The sequence below is a fragment of the Somniosus microcephalus genome, chromosome 28, assembly GCF_052327205.1.
Source record: "Somniosus microcephalus isolate GS21.2 chromosome 28, FLI_Smic_1.0, whole genome shotgun sequence".
Taxonomy (NCBI): Eukaryota; Metazoa; Chordata; class Chondrichthyes; order Squaliformes; family Somniosidae; genus Somniosus; species Somniosus microcephalus.
Genome location: NC_141014.1, coordinates 40,675,744 through 40,697,328, shown reverse-complemented (window position 1 = coordinate 40,697,328; position 21,585 = coordinate 40,675,744). Strand labels below are relative to the sequence as shown.

General features: G+C 57.0%; 1 protein-coding gene across 1 annotated transcript; it reads left to right on the top strand.

Moving 5' to 3' along the window:
- On the top strand, nt 1-20,343 carry sack1fb (scaffolding CK1 anchoring protein Fb). The gene is given in 6 exon segments (XM_085969336.1): nt 1-465; nt 14,581-14,650; nt 14,653-14,747; nt 16,138-16,259; nt 18,006-18,733; nt 19,689-20,343. Coding segments are annotated over 6 exon segments (1,548 nt in total). The 5' UTR covers nt 1-15; the 3' UTR covers nt 19,772-20,343.
- Nucleotides 20,344-21,585: the final 1,242 nt, after the last annotated feature.

The window sequence follows — 21,585 nt, the reverse complement described above, 5'->3', positions numbered from 1 at the left end:
GATCAGCAAGGTAACATGGCGGGCTCCCAGCTGATGTGCTTGGAAGATAATCATATTAATGTTAGAATTAATGATAAAAATGCAGAATTCTATTACTGTGAATATCAAAGGCTTGCTATAGAAGGACTATTGACATCAGGTGCAGCGGATTTCAACAAGATACTGAAGGAACAGAGTGTCAAGGAGTTTATTTCCTCCAAAGAGGTTAAGAAGATTTCCAAAAATTGGCACAAGTACAAAGTCGAGAGGAACGACGCGCCCAAAGGTAAGAAAGCGGAGAGTGACGGCTCTTTGACCTACTGGCCGGAGCAGAGTGACACCCCGATACCCGATCTGGACCTGGGGTGGACGGAGCAGGTGGGCTATCGCGGGATCACCAGGGCCACGGTCCACATGCACCCCCCGAAGAACAACGACCCCTTCATCAAGGAAATCGTGCGAAAAGCGATCCAAACAGCCAGGAAGGTGAGTGAAGATCAGGAACCAACTAAAAGAGAGAACTTGCATTTCTCCAGCACCTTTCACACCTCCAGAAGTCCCAAAGCGCTTTACAGCCAATCAAGTACTTCTTTTGAAGTGTAGTCGCTGTTGTAATGTAGGAAACGCGGCAGCCAATTTGCGCACAGCAAGCTCCCACAATGACCAGATCATCTGTTTTAGTGATGTTGGTTGAGAAATAAATATTGGCCCCAGGACACTGGGGAGAACTCCCCTGCTCTTCTTCCAATAGTGGCCGTGAGATCTTTTACGTCCACCTGAGAGAGCAGACGGGGCCTCAGTTTAACGTCTCATCCATGACGGCACCCCCGACAGTGCGGCGCTCCCTCAGTACTGCCCCTCGGACAGTGCGGCGCTCCCTCAATACTGCCCCTCGGACAGTGTGGCGCTCCCTCAGTACTGCCCCTCGGCAGTGCGGCGCTCCCTCAGTACTGCCCCTCGGCAGTGCGGCGCTCCCTCAGTACTGCCCCTCCGACAGTGCGGCGCTCCCTCAGTACTGCCCCTCGGACAGTGCGGCGCTCCCTCAGTACTGCCCCTCGGACAGTGCGGCGCTCCCTCAGTACTGCCCCTCGGACAGTGCGGCGCTCCCTCAGTACTGCCCCTCGGACAGTGCGGCGCTCCCTCAGTACTGCCCCTCGGACAGTGCGGCGCTCCCTCAGTACTGCCCCTCGGACAGTGCGGCGCTCCCTCAGTACTGCCCCTCGGACAGTGCGGCGCTCCCTCAGTACTGCCCCTCGGACAGTGCGGCGCTCCCTCAGTACTGCCCCTCGGACAGTGCGGCGCTCCCTCAGTACTGCCCCTCGGACAGTGCGGCGCTCCCTCAGTACTGCCCCTCGGACAGTGCGGCGCTCCCTCAGTACTGCCCCTCGGACAGTGCGGCGCTCCCTCAGTACTGCCCCTCGGACAGTGCGGCGCTCCCTCAGTACTGCCCCTCGGACAGTGCGGCGCTCCCTCAGTACTGCCCCTCGGACAGTGCGGCGCTCCCTCAGTACTGCCCCTCGGACAGTGCGGCGCTCCCTCAGTACTGCCCCTCGGACAGTGCGGCGCTCCCTCAGTACTGCCCCTCGGACAGTGCGGCGCTCCCTCAGTACTGCCCCTCGGATGGACAGTGCGGCGCTCCCTCAGTACTGCCCCTCGGATGGACAGTGCGGCGCTCCCTCAGTACTGCCCCTCGGATGGACAGTGCGGCGCTCCCTCAGTACTGCCCCTCGGATGGACAGTGCGGCGCTCCCTCAGTACTGCCCCTCGGATGGACAGTGCGGCGCTCCCTCAGTACTGCCCCTCGGATGGACAGTGCGGCGCTCCCTCAGTACTGCCCCTCGGATGGACAGTGCGGCGCTCCCTCAGTACTGCCCCTCGGATGGACAGTGCGGCGCTCCCTCAGTACTGCCCCTCGGATGGACAGTGCGGCGCTCCCTCAGTACTGCCCCTCGGATGGACAGTGCGGCGCTCCCTCAGTACTGCCCCTCGGATGGACAGTGCGGCGCTCCCTCAGTACTGCCCCTCGGATGGACAGTGCGGCGCTCCCTCAGTACTGCCCCTCGGATGGACAGTGCGGCGCTCCCTCAGTACTGCCCCTCGGATGGACAGTGCGGCGCTCCCTCAGTACTGCCCCTCGGATGGACAGTGCGGCGCTCCCTCAGTACTGCCCCTCGGATGGACAGTGCGGCGCTCCCTCAGTACTGCCCCTCGGATGGACAGTGCGGCGCTCCCTCAGTACTGCCCCTCGGATGGACAGTGCGGCGCTCCCTCAGTACTGCCCCTCGGATGGACAGTGCGGCGCTCCCTCAGTACTGCCCCTCGGATGGACAGTGCGGCGCTCCCTCAGTACTGCCCCTCGGATGGACAGTGCGGCGCTCCCTCAGTACTGCCCCTCGGATGGACAGTGCGGCGCTCCCTCAGTACTGCCCCTCGGATGGACAGTGCGGCGCTCCCTCAGTACTGCCCCTCGGATGGACAGTGCGGCGCTCCCTCAGTACTGCCCCTCGGATGGACAGTGCGGCGCTCCCTCAGTACTGCCCCTCGGATGGACAGTGCGGCGCTCCCTCAGTACTGCCCCTCGGATGGACAGTGCGGCGCTCCCTCAGTACTGCCCCTCGGATGGACAGTGCGGCGCTCCCTCAGTACTGCCCCTCGGATGGACAGTGCGGCGCTCCCTCAGTACTGCCCCTCGGACAGTGCGGCGCTCCCTCAGTACTGCCCCTCGGACAGTGCGGCGCTCCCTCAGTACTGCCCCTCGGACAGTGCGGCGCTCCCTCAGTACTGCCCCTCGGACAGTGCGGCGCTCCCTCAGTACTGCCCCTCGGACAGTGCGGCGCTCCCTCAGTACTGCCCCTCGGATGGACAGTGCGGCGCTCCCTCAGTACTGCCCCTCGGATGGACAGTGCGGCGCTCCCTCAGTACTGCCCCTCGGATGGACAGTGCGGCGCTCCCTCAGTACTGCCCCTCGGATGGACAGTGCGGCGCTCCCTCAGTACTGCCCCTCGGATGGACAGTGCGGCGCTCCCTCAGTACTGCCCCTCGGATGGACAGTGCGGCGCTCCCTCAGTACTGCCCCTCGGATGGACAGTGCGGCGCTCCCTCAGTACTGCCCCTCGGATGGACAGTGCGGCGCTCCCTCAGTACTGCCCCTCGGATGGACAGTGCGGCGCTCCCTCAGTACTGCCCCTCGGATGGACAGTGCGGCGCTCCCTCAGTACTGCCCCTCGGATGGACAGTGCGGCGCTCCCTCAGTACTGCCCCTCGGATGGACAGTGCGGCGCTCCCTCAGTACTGCCCCTCGGATGGACAGTGCGGCGCTCCCTCAGTACTGCCCCTCGGATGGACAGTGCGGCGCTCCCTCAGTACTGCCCCTCGGATGGACAGTGCGGCGCTCCCTCAGTACTGCCCCTCGGATGGACAGTGCGGCGCTCCCTCAGTACTGCCCCTCGGATGGACAGTGCGGCGCTCCCTCAGTACTGCCCCTCGGATGGACAGTGCGGCGCTCCCTCAGTACTGCCCCTCGGATGGACAGTGCGGCGCTCCCTCAGTACTGCCCCTCGGATGGACAGTGCGGCGCTCCCTCAGTACTGCCCCTCGGATGGACAGTGCGGCGCTCCCTCAGTACTGCCCCTCGGATGGACAGTGCGGCGCTCCCTCAGTACTGCCCCTCGGATGGACAGTGCGGCGCTCCCTCAGTACTGCCCCTCGGATGGACAGTGCGGCGCTCCCTCAGTACTGCCCCTCGGATGGACAGTGCGGCGCTCCCTCAGTACTGCCCCTCGGATGGACAGTGCGGCGCTCCCTCAGTACTGCCCCTCGGATGGACAGTGCGGCGCTCCCTCAGTACTGCCCCTCGGATGGACAGTGCGGCGCTCCCTCAGTACTGCCCCTCGGATGGACAGTGCGGCGCTCCCTCAGTACTGCCCCTCGGATGGACAGTGCGGCGCTCCCTCAGTACTGCCCCTCGGATGGACAGTGCGGCGCTCCCTCAGTACTGCCCCTCGGATGGACAGTGCGGCGCTCCCTCAGTACTGCCCCTCGGATGGACAGTGCGGCGCTCCCTCAGTACTGCCCCTCGGATGGACAGTGCGGCGCTCCCTCAGTACTGCCCCTCGGATGGACAGTGCGGCGCTCCCTCAGTACTGCCCCTCGGATGGACAGTGCGGCGCTCCCTCAGTACTGCCCCTCGGATGGACAGTGCGGCGCTCCCTCAGTACTGCCCCTCGGATGGACAGTGCGGCGCTCCCTCAGTACTGCCCCTCGGATGGACAGTGCGGCGCTCCCTCAGTACTGCCCCTCGGATGGACAGTGCGGCGCTCCCTCAGTACTGCCCCTCGGATGGACAGTGCGGCGCTCCCTCAGTACTGCCCCTCGGATGGACAGTGCGGCGCTCCCTCAGTACTGCCCCTCGGATGGACAGTGCGGCGCTCCCTCAGTACTGCCCCTCGGATGGACAGTGCGGCGCTCCCTCAGTACTGCCCCTCGGACAGTGCGGCGCTCCCTCAGTACTGCCCCTCGGACAGTGCGGCGCTCCCTCAGTACTGCCCCTCGGACAGTGCGGCGCTCCCTCAGTACTGCCCCTCGGACAGTGCGGCGCTCCCTCAGTACTGCCCCTCGGACAGTGCGGCGCTCCCTCAGTACTGCCCCTCGGACAGTGCGGCGCTCCCTCACTACTGCCCCTCGGACAGTGCGGCGCTCCCTCACTACTGCCCCTCGGACAGTGCGGCGCTCCCTCACTACTGCCCCTCGGACAGTGCGGCGCTCCCTCACTACTGCCCCTCGGACAGTGCGGCGCTCCCTCACTACTGCCCCTCGGACAGTGCGGCGCTCCCTCACTACTGCCCCTCCGACAGTGCAGTGCTCCCTCAGTATTTCAATAAAGAAATCTATCTGATTTGCATTTGAATGAATCAGTACTATCTACTTCAACATTATCCAGTCCCGTTAGAATCCTATAAAACTATAATCATTTCATCTCTCAAACTACTCCTTTCCAGTGAGAACATAATTTACATAATCGTTCCTCATAATCCAATCCCTCCATCCCCTCAGCCATTCTGGTTGCTCTTGTCTGTATCATTGAATCATCAAATCATACAGCACGAAGGAGGCCATTCAGCCCATCGTGCCTGTGCCGGCTCTTTGAACGAGTTCTCCAATCAATCCCACTCCCCCCTGCTCTTTCCCCACAGCCCGGCAAATTTTTCCTCATCAAGTATTTATCCAATTCCCCTTTTGAAAGTTACTATTGAATCTGCTCCCACCGCCCTTTCAGGCAGCGCGTTCCAGATCACAACAACTCGCTGCGTAAAAATAATGTTTCCTCATCTCCCCTCTGGTTCTTATGCCGATTATTTTCAATCTGTGTCCTCTGGTCACCGACCCTCCTGCCACTGGAAACAGTTTCTCCTTATTTACTCCATCAAAACCCCTTCATGATTTTGAGCGCCTCCATCAAACCTCCCCTTAACCTTCTCTGCTCTAAGGAGAACAATCCCAGCTTCTCCAATCTCTCCACATCACTGAAGTCCCTCATCCCTGGAACCATTCTAGTAAATCTCTTCTGCACCCTCACAGGCCTTGACATCCTTCCTAAAGTGTGGTGCCCAGAATTGGCCACAAGACTCCAGCTGGGGCCTAACCAGTGTTTGATAAAGGTTTCGCATAACTTCCTCACTTTTATACTCTGCCTCTATTAATAAAGCCAAGGATCACATGTGCTTTTTTTAACCGCCTTCTCAACCTGTCCTGCCAGCTTCAATGATTTGTGTTCACACACCCCCAGGTCTCTCTGTTCCTGCACGCCCTTTAAAATTGTACCATTCAGTTCCTAGTGCCTCTCCTCATTCGTCCTCCCACAATGCGTCACTTCACACTTCTCTGTCAAATTTCATCTGCCACGTGTCTGCCCATTTCATCAGTCTGTCTATTTCCTCCTGAAGTCTATTACCATCCTCCTCACTGTTCACTACATTTCCGAGTTTCATATTAGTTATCTGCAAAGTTTGAAGTTAATGACTTGTCTACCCAGGTCCGGGTCATTAATATATATCCTCTCAACAGCTGCAATATCCTCTTTGTACCAGAGCTGTGCACAGTATTCTCAGTGCAGTTTCAGCATTGATTACCTCACTATTTTGGCTCAATATTGACCTTTTTTAAGGCATGCAAACATCTGATTGGGTGGGAAACTTGGAGGTGGTGGTGTTCCCATGCGCCTGCTGCCCTTGTCCTTCTAGGTGGTAGAGGTCGCGGGTTTGGGAGGTGCTGCCGAAGAAGCCTTGGCGAGTTGCTGCAGTGCATCTTGTAGATGGAACACACTGCAGCCACGGTACGCCGGTGGTGGAGGGAGTGAATGTTTAAGGTGGTGGATGGAGTGCCGATCAAGCGGGCTGCTTTGTCTTGGATGGTGTCGAGCTTCTTGAGTGTTGTTGGAGCTGCACTCATCCAGGCAAATGGAGAGTATTCCATCACACTCCTGACTTGTGCCTTGTAGATGGTGGAAAGGCTTTGGGGAGTCAGGAGGTGAGACACTCGCCACAGAATACCTAGCCTCTGACCTGCTCTAGTAATCACGTCATTTATGCGGCTGGTCCAGTAGAGTTTCTGGTCAATGGCGACCCCCCAGGATGTTGATGGCAGTAGCATTGAATCCACTTGGTATCTTTCCCTCCCCTCTCCCCCCCCCACCCCCCCACCCCCCCCCCCAGCAGTCTCCTAGCCTGATGGTGCTGACTCTTGCTGAGGTTTGATTTCCCCGGGCACTAGCTGCCCACTGGCGCCTCAGCTCAGCTGGCTATTCGACCACAGACTGCATCACAAACTAGCTCGATCCTCTCCTCACCCGACAACTAGACTCGCGCACTCACCAGCGCGGGGTGGGGGGGGCAGTGGGCACTGAAGGAGAGCGGAGGACCCCTGGCTGATTCTTCCCTTCTCATCTGTGTAAGAAAGAATATCGTATTTATACAAACCTTCCACGTCCTCGGGGCACCCCAGAGCGTTTCACAGCCGATGAAGGACTTAAAAAAAAATGAAGTCACTTTTGTTATGGAAAGAAAGACAGACTTGTATTTCTCCAGCGCCTTTCACCACCTCAGGACGTCCCAAAGCACTTTACAGCCAATGAAGTACTTTTTGAAGTGTAGTCACTGTTGTAATGTGGGAAACGCGGCAGTCAATTTGCGCACAGCAAGCTCCCACAAATAGCAATGTGATAATGACCAGATAATCTGTTTTGGTGATGTTGGTTGAGGGATAAATATTGGCCCAGGACACCGGGGTGAACGCCCCCTGCTCTTCTTCGAAATAGTGGCTGTGGGATCTTTTACGTCCACCTGAGAGAGCAGACGGGGCCTCGGTTTAACGTCTCATCCGAAAGATGGCTCCTCTGACAGTGCGGCACTCCCTCAGTACCGCCCCTCCGACAGTGTGGCGCTCCCTCAGTACTGCCCCTCCGACAGTGCGGCGCTCCCTCAGTACTGCCCCTCCGACAGTGCGGCGCTCCCTCAGTACTGCCCCTCCGACAGTGCGGCGCTCCCTCAGCACTGCCCCTCCGACAGTGCGGCGCTCCCTCAGTACTGCCCCTCCGACCGTGCAGTGCTCCCTCAGTACTGCCCCTCCGACAGTGCGGCGCTCCCTCAGTACTGCACTGGGAGTGTCAGCCTAGCTTTATGCGCACGAGTCCCTGGAGTGGGGACTTGAACCCACAACCTTCTGACTCAGAGACTTCGAGTGCGCTCCCAACTGAGCTGTAGCTGACACTGAGGCTTAGAAGGAATCTGCACAGCAAGATCCAGGAAACAGCACTGCGGTAAATGCAGCACCCCCACCCCTACCCGCAGCGTGATGACGGCCCCCCAGTTCTGTTCTGGGTTACACTGCACCCCCTCCCGCTCCCTGTGCCCACACACTAACCCACCGCCCCGATCCTACTCGGACGCAGAGAGCGAGGGCCGCAAATACTTTTCTTTTTAAAACGATAATAATTTTTATAAATAAATGTTGGGCTGGAGTGAGGCCCCCCACCCCCACCCGGGAAAGCGTTGGTGTGAGCACCGGCTCGCTGTGAGCAGGGGGCCACGATGGTTTTTGTCACAGGAAAAGGCGGCGGCGGTGAATCTCGAAGTGATGCTGAGCTCGACTGTTTGAGGCCGCGGAGTTATCTGATCAGTGAGGGAGCACGCAAGCAAACTCAACCACAGCCGGGCCTGCAGCACAGGTAGTCAACGGAGGGGGGAGGGTGGGAGGGAGAAGGAAGGTGCCACTATCAGCTCGATCTTAAGCAACTCCCCGCCAGCACAGCTACATGGCCCCACGCTAACCCTTTGCGAGCTGCAGGGCTTCCAGCCAAACCCACATTCCAGTAAACAACAACCTGTATTTATATAGCACCTTTAACATAGTAAAACATCCCAGGGTGCTGCACGGGAGCGATTTATAAGACAGTAAATTTGACACCGAGCCACATAAGGAGAAATTAGGACAGGTGACCAAAAGCTTGGTCAAAGAGGTCGGTTTTAAGGAGCGTCTTAAAAGGAGGAGAGAGAGGCGGAGAGGTTTAGGGAGGGAATTCCAGAGCTTTGGGCCCAGGCAGCTGAAGGTACGGCCGCCAATGGTGCAGTGATTAAAATCAGGGGATGCTCAAGAAGTAAGAATTGGAGGAGCGCCGAGATCTCGGGGGTGGGCGGGGGGTGGGGGGGTGGGTTGTGGGGCTGAAGGTGATTACAGGTCCGTCCACTTCCCCGGCTTGCTCATGGACTCCTGTCTGTGGTAAAGGCGCTGAGTTAAGCTGATGCAAGGATGCATAATGTCAATTTTACTGGGGGCGGGGGGGGGGGGTGCGGGGGGGGAGCCCACTGTTTCACAGGATAGTGGGGGCCTGTTTAACACACCACGATCTTGCATTGCTTCCCGGAGCGGAGCCTCTCTGGCGTAGGGCAGCGCACAGCCCGACACCGGGAACAGCTCGTGACGTTTACATGGTGTCCAGTTAATTAACAATATCGGTCCGCTGATGTCCATCGCGCGCCCGCCATCGCGCACTAGAAGTCTCGCGCCAACTATCGCCCACCAGCCGCCGCACACCAGCTGTTGCATTTTGTTGTCGATTGTAAAACAATTTTTAAACCAAGTCATTCATTTTTCTGCTGGGCTTTTCTGGCCTGGAGCCGGAAATGTACAAGCAGATTAAAGAGCGCTCCTTCACCCTGAGAGCTTACAAGCAGCTGATGAGCTGGATTTAGACCACAGCCCCACAGGCTTGTACAACGGGCCGACTAAAGGCCCCAAACGATTCAAGGCATCCACAGCCAGAACTCGCAAAACGAAAGCACACCAAGTGTTTCCTTTGCTGTGATCGGACAGGGTGTGTGGCTCACTGCAGCCTCTGGCCTTCCTCATTCGGTTACAGATCCATCACCTGGTGCTTCACACCCGCCTTACCTGCAGACTGCACCAGGTTTCTGCAGCGTGACTGAACCCTGGGGTTAGTATTAGATTCCCAAACACAGGAAATCCACCCGCGTTTCATTCCTCTTCACCCTTGCTCCCTTTATTGTTCCGGTCTCTAATCTAGGGATCAGCAACTCTGCAGAGACTCCCTCCCCCTCTCTCACACTCCCTCCCCCTCCCTCCCTCCCTCCCCCTCCCTCCCCCTCCCTCACTCCCTCCCTCACTCCCTCCCTCCCTCACTCCCTCCCCCCTCCCTCACTCCCTCCCTCACTCCCTCCCTCACTCCCTCTCCCTCCCTCACTCCCTCCCCCACTCCCTCCCCCTCCCTCACTCCCTCCCCCTCCCTCACTCTCTCCCCCTCCCTCACTCTCTCCCCCCTCCCTCACACTCTCTCCCCCTCCCTCACACTCTCTCCCCCTCCCTCACTCCCTCCCTCCCCTCACTCCCTCCCTCCCCTCACTCCCTCCTCCCCTCACTCCCTCCCTCCCCTCACTCCCTCCCTCCCCTCACTCCCTCCCTCCCCTCACTCCCTCCCTCCCCTCACTCCCTCCCTCCCCTCACTCCCTCCCTCCCCTCCCTCCCTCCCTCCCCTCACTCCCTCCCCCCCTCACTCCCTCCCCCCCTCACTCCCTCCCCCCTCACTCCCTCCCCCCTCACTCCCTCCCCCCTCACTCCCTCCCCCCTCACTCCCTCCCCCCTCACTCCCTCCCCCCTCACTCACTCCCTCCCCCCCCTCACTCCCTCCCCCCCTCACTCCCTCCCCCCCTCACTCCCTCCCCCCCCCACTCCCTCCCCCCCCACTCCCTCCCCCCCTCACTCCCTCCCCCCCTCACTCCCTCCCCCCCTCACTCCCTCCCCCCCTCACTCCCTCCCCCCCTCACTCCCTCCCCCCCTCACTCCCTCCCCCCCTCACTCCCTCCCCCCTCACTCCCTCCCCCCCTCACTCCCTCCCCCCTCACTCCCTCCCCCCCTCACTCCCTCCCCCCCTCACTCCCTCCCCCCCTCACTCCCTCCCCCCCTCACTCCCTCCCCCCTCACTCCCTCCCCCCCTCACTCCCTCCCCCCCTCACTCCCTCCCCCCCTCACTCCCTCCCCCCCTCACTCCCTCCCCCCCTCACTCCCTCCCCCCCTCACTCCCTCCCCCCCTCACTCCCTCCCCCCTCACTCCCTCCCCCCTCACTCCCTCCCCCCTCACTCCCTCCCCCCCTCACTCCCTCCCCCCCTCACTCCCTCCCCCCCTCACTCCCTCCCCCCCTCACTCCCTCCCCCCCTCACTCCCTCCCCCCCTCACTCCCTCCCCCCCTCACTCCCTCCCCCCCTCACTCCCTCCCCCCCTCACTCCCTCCCCCCCTCACTCTCCTCCCCCCCTCACTCTCCCCCCCCTCACCTCCCCCCTCCTCCCCCCTCCCCCTCCCTCACTCCCCCCCTCCCCCCCTCCCCATCTCCCTCCCTCCTTCACCCCTTCCCCCTCCCTCACTCTCTCCACCCCCTCACTCTCTCCCCTCCCTCACTCTCTCCCCCTCCCTCACTCTCTCCCCCTCCCTCACCCCCTCCCTCTCCCTCCCTCTTCCTCTCCCTCTCCCCCTCCCTCCCTCTCCCTCTCACAATTCACAATTCACAATTCAAATCGCTTTATTGGTATGATAAGGTACATCTTATGTTGCCAAAGCATCAAAATACATTTATGGTTGAACACATAAACGCGGTTCTATTCATACAGTTTATAAATATACATTCGCCTTGTTTGTATATATTCTTGTCTTAGTTTACTGGTTGTCCCTCTGTTCATGGCAAGCTGTAACATAGTGTGCCGCCAGTGTTACACAGCTTCTCTCCTCCCCCAGTAGGAAAGGGAGTTTTTGGTTGTCATTCAGATTTCTGAATTCAGGGCATATTTGGGAGAATTTTTGGTAGAAATTCTCCCTGATGTCCTGATATTTTCCACAGGCTGTGAGGAAGTGCATCTCTGTCTCAACTACTCCCAGACTGCAGTGAGAGCATATCCTGTCTTCTCTTGGCAGCCTGGTTTGCCTGTGTCTGCCTTTTTCGATCGCTAGGCTATGTTCGCTAAGTCTGTACCTTGTCAAGGTTCTTCTCAGTTTGTTATCCTTTATCATGGTCAGGTAATCAGCTATGTTGTATTGTCTGTTTAGGGCCAAGTAGCAATTGAGTTTGCTTTGGGTTTTTGTTGTTTCTGCCCAATATGTCAGATATTTTTCCTTTTGCTTAGCGACGATTGTGTTGGGTCGAATTCTTTGTGTTACCCTGTCACTGTCCTGGGACTGGTTATTGTTAGTGTTGTTAGTAGTTACTTCACTTAGTCCCAGGACTAGTTGACTGAGGGTATTTTTCTTTATGGTCAGCTCTTGGCATTTCAGGGCATCGTAGTGATAGCATTGGGGGTTGCTCATTTGTAGGTGATTCCAAAATTTGGTGGCTCTTTTTTGGATAGTGATTATTAATGGATATTGGCCTAGTTCCGCCCTGCATGCATCGTTTACTGTTTTCCTTTGAGTCTGGAGGATACTTTTACAGAATTCTGCATGTAGGATCTCAATTGGGTGTTTGTCCCATTTTGCAAATTCTTGTTGTGTTAGCGGTCCCCATACCTCACTGCCATAGAGTGCAATTGGTTCAATTACTGATTTGAAAATTTTGAGCCAAATGCTAATTGGGATTTCTATTTGGATTGATTTTTTGATGGCATAGAAAGCCCTTCTTGCTTTCTCTTTCAGTTCATTCACAGCCAGTTTGAAGTTTCCCGTAGAACTGATTTTTAAGCCCAAGTATGTGTAGTGAGTGGTTTGTTCAATTTTGGTTGTTCCTACTGTGAAATTTATTTTGGGTCCCTGATGCTTGGATCTTTGCTGGAACACAAGGACTTTGGTTTTTTGGGGATTTATTGTCAGGGCCCAAGTCTGGCAGTACGACTCCAGCAGGTCCAGGTTCTGCTGTAGACCCTCCTTAGTTGGTGACAGCAGAACCAGGTCGTCTGCATAGAGGAGGAATTTAACCTTGGATTCATATAGGGTGCGGCCAGGTGCTGTAGATTGTTCAAGTAGTTTTGCCAATCCATTAATGTAAATATTAAAGAGTGTCGGTGAGATTGGCGAGCCCTGCGTCACCCCCCGCCCCTGTGGGAAGTATTTTGTTTGTTTGTCTCCAATTTTAACTGCACATTTATTGTTTGTATACATTGATTTAATTACATCATATGTTTTCCCTCCTACCCCGCTTTCGATAAGTTTCAGGAATAAACCGTCATGCCAGATGGAGTCGAAAGCCTTCTGGAAATCTACAAAGCATGCGTAGATTTTGCTTTTGTTATGGTGAACGTGTTTGTCAATTAGGGTCTGTAGGGTGAAGATATGATCGGATGTTCTATAGTTTGGCAGGAATCCAATTTGGCTTTTACTCAAGACATTGTGCTCCTCAAGGAAGTTTATAAGTCTTTTGTTTATGATGCTACAGAATACCTTCCCCAGGTTACTGTTTACACAGATGCCTCGATAGTTGTTTGGGTCGATTTTGTCCCCACTTTTGTATATGGGTGTTATGAGTCCTTTGTTCCAGATGTCAGGGAAATAACCGACACTCAGAACCAAGTTGAAGAGTTTTAGGATAGCTAGTTTCATTTTGTCGTCTGCGTGTTTAATCATCTCGTTTAGTATGCCGTCTGTCCCGCAAGCGTTTCCTGGTCGCAGGTCCTTGAGTTTTTCAAGAAGTTCTTTTTCTGTTATTATGGCGTCTAGCGGGTTTTGGTTATCTTTTATGGCCAATTCAAGCTTTTCCAGTTTTTTGCGTATTTGGTGTTGCTCTGGTCTTAGTGTGTTTTTCTGGTATAATTTTTCAAAGTGGTTTACCCATGTGTCCCCATTTTGAATGGACAAATCGTCGTGTTGTTTTTTGTGTAGTGTTTTCAAGTTGTCCCAGAAACAATTGGAATCAATGGATTCCTCCATGGAGCTGAGTGTATTCTTAATAAATTGCTCTTTTTTGGTTCTGAGTGTGTTTCTGTATTGTGTTAGTGTCTGACAATAAGTAAGGTGTAATTCCTCATTTTCTGGATGTCTGTGTTTTTGGTTTGATATTTTTCTAAGTTTTTTCCTCATGTTATGGCAATCATGGTCAAACCATTTTTCATAGTGTTTTGTTTTGGGTTTGTTCATGCGAGCTTTCAAGTTTGCATTTGTTGCCAAATTATCAAAAATATTGTTTAGTTTACTAACTGCCCGGTTTACGCCTTCTTTATTGTGAGTGTATATGTTATCCAGAAAGGTGTCTGAGAGCTTGAGTTGATGCATTGCTAATTGTTTTCTGGTATTTTTCCGTGTCATTTTTGGCCCATCTCCCTCTCCCACTCCCACTCCCACTCCCTCCCCCCCTCTCCCCATCTCCCTCCCTCCTTCACCCCTTCCCCCTCCCTCACTCTCTCCCCCTCCCTCCCTCACTCTCTTATCCCCCTCACTCTCTCCCTCCCCCTCTCTCCCTCTCTCCCTCACTCCCTCACTCCCCCACTCCCCACTCCCCCACTCCCTCACTCCCCCACTCCCTCACTCCCCCACTCCCTCACTCCCCACTCCTCACTCCCTCACTCCCTCCCCATCTCCCTCCCCATCTCCCTCCCTCTCTCCCTCCCTCCTTCACCCCTTCCCCCTCCCTCACTCTCTCCCCCTCCCTCACTCTCTCCCCCTCCCTCACTCTCTCCCCCTCCCTCACTCTCTCCCCCTCCCTCCCTCCCTCCCTCCCTCACCCCTTCCCTCTCACTCACTCCCTCACTCACTCACTCACTCACTTTCTCCCCTTCTCCCCTTCTCCCCTTCTCTCCCTCTCTCCCTCCCTCTCTCCCTCTCTCCCTCTCTCCCTCCCTCACGCCCCATCACTCCTTCATTCCCTCACTCCGTCAATCCTTACACTTCACTCCCTCCTTCACTCTCTCCTTCCCTCGGTCGTCACTTCCCACTAACAGGAGCACATTCAAATATTTAAAATTGCAGCAATGATAATTTCTCCAGCTACAGCGGGCTGGGGAACTGATTCTGAGTGAAGTTCGACTCCAGGCGATGAGACGGTGTGTGTTGGGTGATTGTGGGGTCAGTCCTGCTCCTTGATTGGTCACTGGAAATGTCCCATTAACCTTTGATTCAGGTGATTGCGTTGGTCATGGACGAATTCACGGACCGGAATATATTTGAGGATCTGATTGAGGCCAGTTACGGTGGAGACTCCCTGTTTATATCGTCCTCGACGAGGGGAAACTGAAATACTTTCTGGAAATGTGCAAGAAAATGGAGCTGAACGATCTGATGATTCGAGTGAGTTGCGTTGGAGGATCTGACAGCGAGGGAGGGCTCAGTCCCCTGCTGCTCCTGAGTCTCTCTAACTCCAAGTGAGACAGCCCGGCCCCCCAGACAGCTGTCTGGGTCCGGGGGGGGGTCACTGTCTGTCTGGGTCGGGGGGGGCACTGTCTGTCTGGGTCCGGGGGGATCACTGTCTGTCTGGGTCCGGGGGGGGATCACTGTCTGTCTGGGTCCGGGGGGGATCACTGTCTGTCTGGGTCCGAGGGGGGGGGTCACTGTCTGTCTGGGTCCGAGGGGGGGGTCACTGCCTGTCTGGGTCAAGGGGGGGTCACTGTCTGTCTGGGTCCGAGGGGCGGGGTCACTGTCTGTCTGGGTCCGAGAGGGGGGTCACTGTCTGTCTGGGTCCGGGGGGGGGGTCACTGCCTGTCTGGGTCAAGGGGGGGGGTCACTGTCTGTCTGGGTCCGAGGGGGGGGGGTCACTGTCTGTCTGGGTCCGGGGGGGGTCACTGTCTGTCTGGGTCAAGGGGGGGGTCACTGTCTGTCTGGGGGGGCACTGTCTGTCTGGGGGGGGGCACTGTCTGTCTGGGGGGGGGCACTGTCTGTCTGGGTCCGGGGGGGGCACTGTCTGTCTGGGTCCGGGGGGGGTCACTGTCTGTCTGGGTCCGGGGGGGGTCACTGTCTGTCTGGGTCCGGGGGGGGGGGAGGGTCACTGTCTGTCTGGGTCCGGGGGGGGGGAGGGTCACTGTCTGTCTGGGTCCGGGGGGGGTCACTGTCTGTCTGGGTCCGGGGGGGGGTCACTGTCTGTCTGGGTCCGGGGGGGGGGAGGGTCACTGTCTGTCTGGGTCCGGGGGGGTGGTCACTGTGTGTCTGGGTCCGGGGGGGTGGTCACTGTCTGTCTGGGTCCGGGGGGGGGGGGGGGTCACTGTCTGTCTGGGTCCGGTGGGGGGGGGGGCACTGTCTGAAAACTTTCTCCTGCTGGACCAAGACCGTGAAAAGGGGCCAAACTGGCGGAGTGAGGGAGTGATGGATGTCAGACCGGTGAAGCGGGGACTCGCTCCGCTGGGGCAGGGCAGGGGGGGGGGGCGGGGTGAAGGCTTCGGTCTGTCGCTGGCCTCAGCTCTGGGATCCCTCGCCCTGTCCTGGTCCCGATCGCACTCCCGCTGCGTGAAACAGGACGGGATTAGGCTTGGCTGTGATGCCACCCATAGCCGAATAGCCACCACAGTCTCACTGTCCAGGCCCCGCAGGTGACAGGTGGCTGCTTGGGTGAGCTATTAGGAGGGGGTGGGAGTGGAACTCAATCCCAGCAGAGCTCCTACCAGCAGGAGAGAAGGTGAGAGAGCGGGAGGGAGGTGGGGAAGATTTCTGTCTGTTGACCTGTGCTCTTTCTTGTCTTTCACTGCAGTACTTGCGAGTCCGTTCCATCGCTGGCATCGGCCTCTATTTGACAAAGGGACACATTAAGGGCTCTTTAAACCAGAGGTTTATGATTGTGGACGGTGATAAAGTGCTTTCTGGGTCTTACAGGTAACCACCTGCCTCTCGCCCTAAAGCTGCTGATTCAAACCCTTCCTGTATCCTCCCGACGCCCGTTATTTATTGGTGCAAATTTTCACCCGGCAACAGTGGGTTAGACCTGATTTTCGGTAAGGTCTCCATGTCGCACAGTCACATTACGGTAAGCGCTGTTTTGCTGAGAGAGGTTTTGTTTTTCAGTTTCCACCCGGCCCCGAGCATCCTTGTGTGAAGCTGGTGTGTCACTGAGCCAGTCAGCTCGCCCTGGCCCCGGTGTGTGCTGATCGCAGCAAGGGAGGCGTCTGGTTACAGTGCCCGGGCCAAGAGGAAAATGGGACAGGATTTCCCACCTCTCCATCATTCCCTCAATAACTCCTGCTGGAGTGTGTCTCTGTCTGTGTGTGTGTGTCTCTGTCTGTGTGTGTGTGTCTCTGTCTGTGTGTGTGTGTGTCTCTGTCTGTGTGTGTGTGTCTCTGTCTGTCTGTGTGTGTCTCTGTCTGTCTGTGTGTGTCTCTGTCTGTGTGTGTGTGTCTCTGTCTCTGTCTGTGTGTCTCTGTCTCTGTCTGTGTGTCTCTGTCTGTGTGTGTCTGTCTGTGTGTGTCTCTGTCTGTCTGTGTGTGTCTCTGTCTGTCTCTGTCTGTGTCTGTTTGTCTGTCCGTCTCTGTCTGTCTGCCTGTTTGTCTGTCTGTAAGCATGTGTGTCTGTGTCTCTGTCTGTCTGTGTGTCTCTGTCTGTCTGTGTCTGTGTGTCTGTCTCTGTCTGTGTCTTTCCATCTGTCCATCTGTCCACATCGGATGTCCGAGCTGCTGGCTGGGTTTGTAGATGAAGGCGATGATTTTTCATTGGGGGATGGGGACCAGGATCGAGGAGCAAGGTTTGGGTTGTTGGGCGAGCGGAATGCAGTGTGAGACAGGACGCCCCAGACACACATACCCACCTTCTCCCCCACCCTAATCCGCGGCCCCGCCCATACTTTCTGTTAATGGGATTCTCCACGTCTTCTTCCTGGTATGTAGAAATCCAACATAGGAACAGGAGGAGGCCATTCAGCCCCTCGAGCCTGCTCTGCCATTCAATGAGATCATGGCTGATCTGTGACCTAACTCCGTATACCCACCTTTGCCCCATATCCCTTAATACCTTTGGCTAACAAGAATCTATCAATCTCCGAATTAAAATTAACAATTGATCGAGCATCAATTGCCGTTTGCGGAAGAGAGTTCCAAACTTCTACCACCCTTTGTGTGTAGAAGTGTTTCCTAATTTCACTCCTGAAAGGTCTGGCTCTAATTTTTAGACTCTGCCCCCAGTCCTAGACTCCCCAACCAACGGAAATAGTTTCTCTCTATCGACCCTATCTGTTCCCCTTAATATCCTGAAAACTTCAATCAGATCACCTCTTAACCGTCTAAATTCCAGGGACTACAACCCGAGTTTGTGTAATCTCTCCTCGTAATTTAACCCTTGGAGTCCGGGTATCATTCTGGTAAACCTGCGCTGCACTCCCTCCAAGGCCAATATATCCTTCCTAAGGTGTGGTGCCCAGAACTGCTCCCAGTGCTCCAGGTGTGGTCTAACCAGGGCTTTGTACAGCTGCAGCATAACTTCTACCCCCTTGTATTCTAGTCCTCTCGATATAAAGGCCAGCATTCCATTAGCCTTTTCGATTATTTCCTGTACCTGTTTATGACATTTTAATGATCTGTGTGCCTGGACCCCCAAAGCTGAGCGATGTTTGTTTGTCATTTTTTCCGGTAGTTTTACATGGAGCTGTGCCCGGCTACACCGCAGCACCCTGACCGTCTTCACCGGCCAGATCCTGGAAGTGTTCGACAATGAGTTCCGGGAACTGTACGCCAACTCGGACGCGGTCAGCTTGCACGACCACCTAAAGATCAAGCCGGGATTCAAGGCTGCGGTGCTCGCCGACACCAGCAGCCTGTTCCCTCCCCGCTCCGAAGAGCTGAAGCGGAAGCTCAATAATCCCAAGTACCTCCTGGTGTCGGAGGGAATGTGGCGCTCCTCCTCCGACAATCACCTGCCCCCTCTGAACGAGGGCAAAGTGCTGCAGGGCAGCGTGAGGCTCCGGGAGCACAAGGGCACCATGAGGGACAGCCGGAAGGATGACGACAGCAAAGGCAACCAGGCCGTCCAGGACTGGCTGCTCAAGAACGACGTCAAGGGCCTGGATGAGCCGGAGCCGCTTGAAGATCTGGTGCCGGCCAGCGAGATGCCCAACGCCAACAGACGGTTCAGCGGCAGATTCAAGTTGGCCAACTTCACCCGCAGCATCTCCAAAAAGGCCAAGACAGCCCAGCCCGCCCACGGTGACTCCCGCAGCAGCCTTGGGCTGGGCGAGGGGAGCTCCGAGACGGCGGAGATGGCGGAATCCGACTCCAGGAAGAATGTGAGGGGGAAGAAGAAGGACGCGGCCAAGAGCGGCAAACAACCCGCCGAGATTGGAAACCCAGCGGACGTGAGCGCAGGTAACTTCGCCTAGCGTTGGGTTCACATGCCCCGTGCCCTGCGCGCCCCGCCCTGCGCGCCACCCCACGCGCCCCGCAATTCAACATCAGCTTGATCGCGAGTCCCCCACCCCCACCCCACCCCCACCCCCACCCCATCCCACCCCACCCCACCCCACTTCAAGAATTTTTGAAGTGTAGTCAATGTAGGAAACCAGCCGCCCCTGATCAGCAGAAAATGAAGAAGTTTCCCAGCCCCTCGCGACCCTGCGAGACCCCCTGCCTGCTCTTCCCAGCCCCTCACGACACAGCGAGACCCCTCCCTGCTCTTCCCAGCCCCTCGCGACCCTGCGAGACCCCCTGCCTGCTCTTCCCAGCCCCTCGCGACCCTGCGAGACCCCCTCCCTGCACGTCCCAGCCCCTCGCGACCCTGCGAGACCCCCTCCCTGCTCTTCCCAGCCCCTCGCGACACTGCGAGACCCCCTCCCTGCTCTTCCCAGCCCCTCGCGACACTGCGAGACCCCCTCCCTGCTCTTCCCAGCCCCTCGCGACCCTGCGAGACCCCCTGCCTGCTCTTCCCAGCCCCTCGCGACCCTGCGAGACCCCCTCCCTGCTCTTCCCAGCCCCTCGCGACCCTGCGAGACCCCCTCCCTGCACGTCCCAGCCCCTCGCGACCCTGCGAGACCCCCTCCCTGCTCTTCCCAGCCCCTCGCGACCCTGCGAGACCCCCTCCCTGCACTTCCCAGCCCCTCGCGACCCTGCGAGACCCCCTCCCTGCTCTTCCCAGCCCCTCGCGACACTGCGAGACCCACTCCCTGCACTTCCCAGCCCCTCGCGACCCTGCGAGACCCCCTCCCTGCTCTTCCCAGCCCCTCGCGACCCTGCGAGACCCCCTCCCTGCTCTTCCCGGAACTTTGCGACACGGCGAGACCCCCTCCCCGCTCTTCCTCACCCTGCACCTTTTTTGTTTTTACAGGGAAGGGCGGCCCCGCAGTTCTGCAGCGTCAAGCCAGCACAGCCACAACCAAGAGTAAAAAGGAGAAATGCGTTCTGTCATGAGGAGCTGTGACGAGGGTCGGGGGGAGGCACAGATCGGAGACAGGGTGGGGATCGTTTACAGATTTATATTCTCACTCCACCGTACTTGTTTGTTTTTTGTTTCACTGTGACTCCATGGAGCGTACCTATCGATAGTGACGTTAATGAACCGTGCGATACGTGTGTTCACGAGTCTTCCCCCTCCCCCTCGGGGTGTTCCAGCATGGTGACCGTGGGCCATTCAACAACAAGAACAACTTATATTTATATAGCGCCTTTAATGCAGTAAAACGTCCCAGGATGCTTCACAGGAGCGCCATCGAACAAAAAATTTGACACTGAGCCACATAAGGAGATATTCGGACAGGTGACCAAAAGCTTGGTCAAAGAGGTCGGTTTTAAGGAGCGTCTTAAAGGAAGAGAGAGACGGAGAGGTTTAGGGAGGGAATTCCAGAGCTCGGGGCCCAGGCAGCTGAAGGCACGGCCGCCAATGGTGGAGCGATTAAAATCGGGGGATGGTCAAGAGGCCAGAATTGGAGGAGCGCAGAGATCTCAGGGGGTTGTGGGGCTGGAGGGGGTTACAGAGATAGGGAGGGGCGAGGCCATGGAGGGATTTAAAAACAAGGCGAGAATTTTGAAATCGAGGTGTTGCTTAACCGGGAGCCAATGTAGGTCAGCGAGCACAGGGGGTGATGGGCGAACGGGACTTGGTGCGAGTTAGGACATGGGCAGCCGGGTTCTGGATGAGCTCGGGTTTACCGACGGTAGAACGTGGGAGGTCAGCCCGGAGCGTGTCGGAATATCCGAGTCAATTCGTTTCCCAATAGACATCAGCTCCCCCCAATGGCCGAGTGAGGAACTGCATACTCCGTGGTACTGCGCCTCACAGATCAGGAAGCTCCCAGGATTGATCCCTGACCAGTGTTGAGTTGGTGCATCTCTGCCCAAGGTGGCCCTACAATGGATCTCAGTGCCCCTGTGTTCAGGAGGGGGTGGGGTTGGGGGGGTAGAAGCAGCCAGGCTTCCTCCTACTGATCACTATCCCGTGACTCCTGTTAGACAGCACGCGGAGCGGTCGGGTGTCGGGAGGGTTAGGCCTGGGTGGTTTTTTTATTCATTCACGGGATGTGGGCGTCATTGGCAAGGCCCGGCATTTATTGCCCATCCCTAATTGCCCCTTGAGAAGGTGGTGGTGAGCCGCCTTGAACCGCTGCAGTCCGTGTGGTGAAGGTGCTCCCACAGTGCTGTTAGGGAGGGAGTTCCAGGATTTTGACCCAGCGACGATGAAGGAACGGCCGATATATTTCCAAGTCAGGATGGTGTGGGACTTGGAGGGGAACTTGGAGGTGGTGGTGTTCCCAGGTGTCTCCTGAGGGTTCGAGTACAGGAACAAGGATGTCTTGCTGCAGTTGTACAGGGCCTTGGTGAGACCACACCTTGAGTACTGTGTGCAGTTTTGGTCGCCTTATCTGAGGAAGGATGTTCTTGCCATGGAAGGAGTGCAGCGAAGATTCACCAGGCTGATACCTGGGATGGCAGGAATGACGTATGAGGAGAGATTGGGTCGATTAGGCTTGTACTCGCTGGAGTTTAGAAGAATGAGAGGGGATCTCATTGAAACTTCTAAAATTCTAACGGGACTAGATGCAGGAAGGATGTTCCCGATGGCGGGGGAGTCCAGAACCAGGGGTCACAGTCTAAAGATAAGGGGTAAGCCATTAGGACAGAGATGAGGAGGAATTTCTTCACCCAGAGAGTGGTGAACCTGTGGAATTCTCTACCACACAGGGCAGTTGAGGCCAATTCATTAAATATATTCAAGAAAGAGTTGGATA